Raw genomic sequence first — 8645 nt, forward strand, 5'->3', positions numbered from 1 at the left:
AGAAACAACGAAAGGGACGACAAAGTAATAGAAAACATATAGTGAGAAGAGAGAGAGAGTGTTCACTAAGTTTATGTTAATAGCAGAAATATCCCTCGGTTCTCCAAATTAATCCAACGATACTTCTTGTTCCTTAAATCAAATGGACATCTGTACTTGTCCCGAAAAACGCCTGCGGGCTATTTGACGGTACGCAATAGCATATAAAAGTCGATAGATAGATAGATAGATAGATAGATAGATAGATAGATAGATAGATAGATAGATAGATAGATAGATAGATAGATAGATAGATAGATAGATAATCTTTATTTATCCACGGTACAAAATTCGTCAGCTTTAAAAATACCTATAAAAATACCTAATACTGATATAATGAGAAATATTTAAATAAAAAGCTGTTCGACTTATGTAACGCGTGAAGTCAGTGGATAAAACGAGAGGTAGAAGATATTCCAATGGCCCAAAACACCTACTTTGCTTTGCTCCAGCAATTTCAATACCGTGGCGACATTGTTGAGCTTGTTCGCACGCATTCGATCTTCGGCTCTCTTCTGTGAAAGAAACAAATTCAAAAGCGTACATGAGTAATAGCGACATCCTATTTCTTTTAGTTCGGCGGTAGAAGAAACCGTATGAGAGTTCTGGAAGACTTAAGGTGAGTTTTTAAAGTACAAGAAAACGGCTAGTGATTCCCGAGGTTTTTTTTTTTTCTGTTGTTGTTGTTTTGTATTTTTCTGGAACAAAAACGAAATAGGTCAGACATGCATCGATGCATTAACTATGAATAGGCTTACCAGCGTTGTTCCCAAAAGAACCTCTAGCAGGGAGAGGAGAACATGACCATCTCTAAGCTCCTCTATAAGATCGGTCACTTCTAACGGAGGTTCCGCCTGAAGAAAAAGATAACCCGGTAAGTGTGGGGCGGTCTGGGCAAGTTTGCGCCAGTAGACATTTATATAATTATGATATGAAATCATAAATGATGTTTTGCGAATTGAATTGTTGTCCGCCGAACAGAACGCCTTGAGCGTAACAGAAAAAAAACAACAACAACAACTCCAGTCGTAACTTGCTATCGCGATTAACGAGTTGAAAAGGACATCTCTGTATAAGCTGAGGACAGCAAAAAGAGACTTATTCAGTAAGGTTCATCTCCTTGGTTTCCTTAACTGAAAGCGCCATAGCAAGGGGTTGTTGTCGCTCTTTAGTCTCAATTTTCTAGCATCGTAGCCATTGTTAACCAAGCTTTAATCTCTTCATCTCACAGTAGGCTTGTCAATAATACACTACATATACTATCTTCTATCATCTTTCATGATATTCACACGACCAGTTTCGAACCTGGCAAGGCTTACCATTGCAAGTTTGAAATTGATCCATTTTCGAAATATTTTCCTGTGAATTTGCTCTACTTCCTCTCCTTCGTCTAAATAGTGAAAAAGACAAAAGATATCAAAGTTTAATGTGCTAAAATGTAATCGAAAATACCACCTTACACTAACTCTGCTGTTTAGATCCACCCTCAAGAATCCAGTCAGGTTAGAACAGTGCATGTAATGTTGTGAAGAGTAGTAACGCTGAAAAGAGAATAACTAGAAAGCTGTGTCGAGTCTCGTAATTAATTTTGACATCAAAATCGTTTCCAGTTTCCTGTGGAGGATCGTTTTTCTAAAGAAATACTTTTGAAAAAGGCCGATGAAAATAAGAATTTCGCGTTTGGCTTAGTGATATTGTAAAAGGAAGGCAAATTTTGAAGTTCGCTGGAATTATTTTGTACTATCAACATCTTCTTGACGTTGAATGACCTGAAATGATGAGAAGATATATTAGATTTTTTAGAAAAAAGCAAGAAATTATCAGTGACTTTTTCTTGAGAATATTGAGAATACTGTTGATTGTCTGCACGTAACAAAATTGAAATGCTGTCATTGACCATCCTGAATTAAGAAACATTGGAATTCAGAATAAGGAACTTTGCAGAAGAATTGGCTCTCAACATGGCTGTGCCGCGATAAAGGACAATTTACCACATTTCAATTAGAATCCATTCTTGAATTCTTGAGAGCAGAACGATCACTAAGAGGCACACACTAAAATTTCTGCAAAACAATGCTATCAACAGAACTATTTCATATAAATCGATTTTCCTCTACTATTGAGTAACTATTGAGTAGATTTAAATAGCCCGCAGGAATTTGTTGAAAGGACCACGGGTTATCGTTGGATTACCTTGGAGAAAAAGGGACCGATATCTCTGCTGTTAACATGACCTTAGTGAGTTTGGAAAATTAAATTTATTAAATCAGGATGCAAACTTTTTAAGATATTAACGAAACCCCGCAGGCCCTCTGAGATGCAAAAGAACAAAAGGGATTGCTGATGTGTCTTCATGACCAGCGTTACAGGCTGACAACAGCAACAGAGAGCTCTACTTAGTATGACTTATATTGAAGAGGCCGAGGGTCCGATATTTCACGGTCTGATCTAACGGAAAATCCGAGGTAGATTGGCAGATGTTTATATTCTCAAAGTCTACCATAGCAAAAATCATTGTTTACTGCTTGAAACATGATAAAACACAACATATGCGAAATCGTTCTAGAAGTGCGTTAATGGTACACAGATTTCAAAATTTGCGACTTCCTGCATTTGATGCATACTTATGGCACAGGGAATCTCGCTTTCAAACACATCCTGTATGAGTTAAGTTTAAGACTACTTTTGTTTACTGAATGCAATTTTAATTATGGAATGGACTTAAGAGTGCACTTTATAAAATACCTGTTCTTTCTCGAATCGTTTGCTTGAAGAAAGCAGATTCAAGATCTTCGTCTTGCCTGTCGCACGAGTCGTTTTTTGCCATCTTGCCACAGAACCAAGTACGTTCCAGTTAAGATGTCGACATCTAAACAGCTTTACTCGCTAAATACCCGTCGATTCTTACATGCGAGTTTATTTAAACAAATCGAAAGGCAACAAAAAGAAACATGAACAAAGGGACAGCGGAGTCGGGAAACGCGCCACTTGAGATGGACAAAGCAAATTCCTATTTCGTTGGGACTGACACATGCCGGCATCATTTGGAGCATGAAGACGCTACAGTTGGATCATCAGGAATTATTGGCCTGGTTCTCCAATATCGCTATTTGATGACATAATAGAGACATTTTGCCCCCTAAGAAAACCTTTAACTTGATTGTATTTTTAGCTCAAAGGTCGATTTGTGCAGGAGACAAAATATATTTTTCGTCGAGGGCAAAGTCGAATGATTCCTCTGACTCAATAAAAAAAATTATTCGCCCTAGGGCATTCGCCCAATCTGTTTACGTAACCATAGAGGAGTCGGATAACTGTAACTGGTGCAAAACATTATGTGTCAAAGTCCGATTAGCAAACATGGTTCCAAATCGTATGCTTACGTTATTCTTTCGCTTCAAAATAATTTTTATGGAGCTTTATTGAAGTAATTTCATTGCTGAATGTTGCCTGATAAACGTTAAAGGAGCTAGGTCACGGTCGCGCACGCGCATGCGGTCACGAAACAATTTGAAAGTTTTAGCCTCAAACATTCAAAATCGTCGGCGAGGACGCATGAAAGTCGTGGTTTGGAATACACTACTTTCATTGTGTATTTGGGGAGGGATTTTTCAGAAAAAATCACATAGAAAATGATTGAGCTTATCATTGGCGGCTTTCATGAAAACAAAATTCTCTCTAGTAGGACCCAGCACTTAAACAGGCAAATGTTTTCTCAGCCTCCGACGCAGGAATGCGGCTCCTTTAATAAATTTGTCTGAGTTAAAATATATTTAGTCTGGTGTCATGTCACCCGTCTTCTCGCGCATAAACCCTAAGGCAGCGAAGCTGGGCACGGGTCCAGGCGAGAAGGACGTCTGAATTCTCAGAGGTAAAAAAAAAAAAATTATTACAAAAAAAATTTCGTCGATACTTCAACGTCACCGGCGTTTGCGAAAATGGTAGCTAAATTTTGATTGGTTGTTTATCTTATTGCCACATTAGACACTTCAGAATAAATTATTTTGTCCCTGCTGGAACTGGAATTTTTAGCTACAAACACTTTTGTCTTCAGTGTGGATCAAGCCCTTATCGTATGACCAACCTTTAGACTAACATTGTTCATGTTTACTCGTACTCTATCGTCTGTAGAAAATAACCCAAGGAAAATAAACACGCTGATTGGTTAAAAACTGCGCTGGTTGGTTAGCACGCTGATTGGTGAAAGCGCGCTGATTGGTTAGAGAGACAGAACTAGCAGCGGCTGTTGATGTAATGATGGCGCGAGCAAAGAGAATTTACATTTTAATGATCAAAGTAAGCAAGTTGTTTTCTTTTTTTCAGTGGTCGCGGAATTTTCTAAAAGAAATAGAAACATGTTTTCAGTGTTTCTCTCGGGTTGTAGAAACACTCGTGGAAGTTTGGGAGAATTCAGAAAAGCTGGAGAAACTCTCGCCTGTCGGCCCGTGTTCCCTCTTAATGCGTTTAAGTTCGTTTCTTACCACATATTTCAAGTTTCGTTGTACAAGCCATCAGCGTAGTGGGACCGAAACGTAAGTTTTTGTCGTTTTCATTAAGTTTGCTAACCTATGATTTATAGCTGACTTGCCCTCCCTCGTAGGGCTTTCTTTCTTCTTTCTTTTTATTTTTTTTTGTTTCTTTTTCTTCTTCTTTTTTTTTTTTAATAAGGGCCCCTACGTATGAGCCTGGTCAACTGTGCTGGCTCGGTTTTTCCGAGATCCGCCTTGCCACTCTTTTCTTCGTAAAAATTTCGATGAGTTCATATGAGAAGCCGGCCTGACCGGGTTACTGAGATCTCGGTAATAGCAGGGAGAGGAATTTTCCCATATGCATGTGGACACACGAAACTTTTTTGACTAAATAGCTTTGCTTTCCCTGACATAGAGCCAGAATTGCGTAATCAGTTTTCCTTTGTATGTATTTCCACTTCAGAAGTATGCGAATTAACTTTGTATGAGTGACCGGACTCAACAAACAACAAACATCTTCGTGGCACGATTTTGTTTCTGTAAATTTCATCCCGGTCGACAGGGCTGAAATTTCTCATGCGAAGAGACAACAAAATTCGTTCTGATAACCGAGCCAACCCGGTTATCGACTTTACATATTGTAATTCGCTTCGCGTTTTCGTAGGTATTTTCATTTTACTTTGTATTGTCTCCTTTACTCCTCGCCTGCAATCCTAATACAGGCTTGCTAATTCAAAAAATATGTTTCCCTTTGTGTTAATTTAGTCCTAGTAACCAATTCGTCTTTCTTTTGGTTGTAGTTTTTATGAGACGTTTTCTCTTTTGTTACTTAGTCTGTGTCGCAGACGCTACATACCGCCGATATATAGCTTTTTATTCTAATTGCGCATTCTTTAACCACTCCGGTCGCGCAACTTCTAGCTGGCAATTCGTTCTGTCTTAATTTCTCTTACCGCTTAAGTAATTTATGCGTAGTTGCCACTAGACATATCGTCAAGAAAAGGAAAAGGGTAGGACAGTTGTATCCGAGGAAGAGTTAGACAGCTGGCTGTCGGTTTTTTTTTCTCTTCTGGTCAGACGACTGTTTGACCTGTTTATTCATGAACATGACCGTAAGGGGGCGGCGTTTGGAAGGAGAGAATGATCGCAGGTTAGGGCGCTATGGACGATAGGCGTTGGGTTTTTTGTCTCGTGATGAGTGCCACGCCCATGTCTTGTCCTGACTCCTTTTAGTCTAAAGCGTCTCGTCTCATCCTGCGTGCCTGATTTGGAGAGAAAAACAGACTAGCCAGCAGCAGTCTGGGAACAGACGGGTGGTGGGGGGTAGGCCTTTTCCGTATAATCCAGCTGAGGACGCAGCATACGGAACATTCCCAGCATCCGATGGCACTACTATGAAGCTAAATTTGTTTATGACTTGACTGTTAGTTGCAGTTAGTCTTGTGTCTCGTGATCATCACTGGCTGTGCAACAGTCAAGGTCAGCCCACACGTATCTTGTCAAGGTTCTCAGTTTCCTTACACGTTTTGTCTGGGAGGTTTAGCTTTTAACAATAATAGCTTCCATCGGTGTTCATGTTTGGGTCTGATAGGGTCTCCACTGAAGTTCCTGTTTTGGCGTAAGTTCTTAAAGGAACTCAGTCACGGTATTTTGAGTTATTTTGGCCACATACAAAATTACCTGTAAATGGTAGGAAATCTGAAAATAACAGTTTAATAAGATGGAACAACACCAAACACATAATGATAAACCATAAAGGAACAAGGATGGCTAAGGATGGAGAAGATTACTGGCATGGAATACAAATGACGAATTTGAAAAATTAAGGCTAAAATTTTCAATATGCGCAAACCGCGAAGTCCTAGGCCTTGATGGCTTTTCTATTGTTTTTACCTCTTTTGAGCGGCCAACCCCTTTTAAGCGGCCACAGTCCATTTCTCCGAGGGTGGCCGTTTAATAGGGGTTCGACTGTATGACGACGATTAGGCTTTTGTCGATTGTGCTAGTATAATTTTTGACATAATTTAGCAAACCAACCAAATTTTTAAGCTTTTAATCTAAATTTAGCACTGTTAGCATAATCTAGCTTTTTTGACTTTCACGAAATGAAAGAGTAACGTAGTTTGGTTTTGACTATTCTTCTTTTTACGTGCTCTGTTTTTAAAACTCTTTCTCTCAGTAAATCTTCTTGGCTCCGGGCTGCCTTTGGTCGGTGTGGTGTTTCTTGGTCTCAGTCCCGCGCGTAGGGTTCGGTAGTGAGATGATGGTGTGGTCGTCGATCCGACCACTTCTCGAGTTCAAGTCAGTCAGTTCAGCAGTTGACAATGCCGTACAAAGAGCTTCAATCTCTCGGAAGCGTTTATTGAAACCGACCAAAGGAAAATATACCGAAGAAAAAAACCTTAGAGACAAAAACGGATGTCTTTATGAATGAATTAAGGTCATTCCACTGAAATAGAACCTGCACTGAGATTTTTGTAAAACTTTGCCTATTGATTGTTTATATTGTAGGAACTTAAATTTGGAAATAAAAATGAGGGGTCCCCATGTTCGTTTAGAAGCAACAGCACCTTGTTTATACCATATAAATCCTTACAATAGCACCATGATTATAGTGACGATTGCTTGCTAAATTCACGTTTCCGACGATTGTTTCTTGCTCAACACTGAGAATTGGCCCATATTTATTTTACATGGAGAAATTTATTACTCAGTTCAACACTACAGAAAAAAATGATAAGTCACGGTACTCGTTTTCGAGAAAATGACGATTTACTTCTATGGCGAGGTCCAGCCGCAAAGAAAAAGCCGCCATTTTTTAATGCGCGCGCGCTAATCACGCGTGAAATTATGGGCAGTAGGGATGCGTAATGCAATACTGGGGAATGACCATAAACCGGCAATTATGAGAGGAAAGTTTGAGTCTTCGAAACGCTATGCGCTTCTTCGTCAGTGTTTCGTTTTCACTCGCCCTGTTCTGTCTTTATTTTGGTTCAAAGCCAAGTAGCATATTTTTGATGGTAGGAAGCATAAGTTAGAGAAAGTAGCATAATTTTGGCATAATTTCCAAACATTTTGGGCATTGCTAGAGGTATAATACAGTCAAAACTGTATTAGGCGGACACCCACAGGACCCGTGCTAGCGTCCGCTTAATACAGGGTGTCCGCTGAAAACAGGTTCCCTCAGAATTCGTCTTAAAAGGGTCAAATAGCATTCTCGTGAACGGTCGAGAACTCTGAAATACCGTATTTCCATAAACAATGACGAGTATCAGAGGTAAAGCGATTTCAGTATACAGTAACCGTACCTATATTGATCGAATCATGTGAAGGTTTACAGCAAAATCAAATAAGAACAAAAGTTCTGTAAAAACAAAACCGAATAACAAAATGTTGCATTTCTGTGACAGCTCAGTTTGTTGGCAAACTTGAATGACCGATATACTAAAACGTGGACAAAAAACTCGTGCATTCTTTTTGCAGTATCCGTTTGATACAGGTTTCTAAAAATAGAAATGACCATAAAAGTCAAGGTGTCCGCGTCCGCTTATTAGAGGTGTCCGTTGAATACAGGTATTTTTTACAGTAAATGTGGGAAAAGAAAAATGGGACTTGCACTGCTGTCCGCTTAATAGAGGGTGTCCGCTTTATATGGGGTCCGCTTAATACAGGTTTGACTGTACGCCATTTTTACGAGCACAATCGACAAGAGCTTAACGACGATTGTTCAACTCGCAGCACCTTGCCTGCAGGGTGAACTCTCAGTTGAGAAATAATAAAAATTTAGAGATTTTACTTCATATTATTTTCACGATTCAGGGTTAGTGCCTAACAATTTCCTTGTGAAGTTTAAGAAAAGAAAAAAAATTAACAAGTGCTCCAGAGTTTCTCGAATTAATACTTGCGCTAGCAAAATATTCATATAAAAGTTTTCAAAATCAGGCAAAGCGTATATACAACAAAAGAATATTTCTTGCCATGATATTATTTGAAGCGTTAATTTTGCTTAAGAGAGAGTATAAGTACTAGGAATTTGTATTCTTTTCTGCCATCTTGGGCCTTAATTCCGCCTTTTCACAATCCAGAAGTCCATTTCTGACAGGTTTGCATCCTGTTATTCTCGACAGCGTTGTTTAC

The 8645-nt window shown here is 39.2% G+C and overlaps 1 protein-coding gene across 1 annotated transcript; it reads right to left on the reverse strand.

The window, feature by feature from the left end:
- Nucleotides 1-290: 290 nt before the first annotated feature.
- On the reverse strand, nt 291-1539 carry LOC149117187 (calmin-like). Its single transcript, XM_089279307.1, has 3 exons — nt 1359-1539; nt 798-893; nt 291-554 (listed from the first exon to the last, which is right to left on the reverse strand). Exons 1-3 carry the CDS (start codon nt 1359-1361, stop codon nt 408-410), a joined length of 246 nt encoding a protein of 81 aa, XP_089135433.1. The 5' UTR covers nt 1362-1539; the 3' UTR covers nt 291-407.
- Between the last annotated feature and the right edge of the window lie 7106 nt (nt 1540-8645).

This window comes from Orbicella faveolata, unplaced genomic scaffold (assembly GCF_042242905.1).
Source record: "Orbicella faveolata isolate gen_17 unplaced genomic scaffold, um_ofav_v1 contig_12, whole genome shotgun sequence".
Classification (NCBI taxonomy): Eukaryota; Metazoa; Cnidaria; class Anthozoa; order Scleractinia; family Merulinidae; genus Orbicella; species Orbicella faveolata.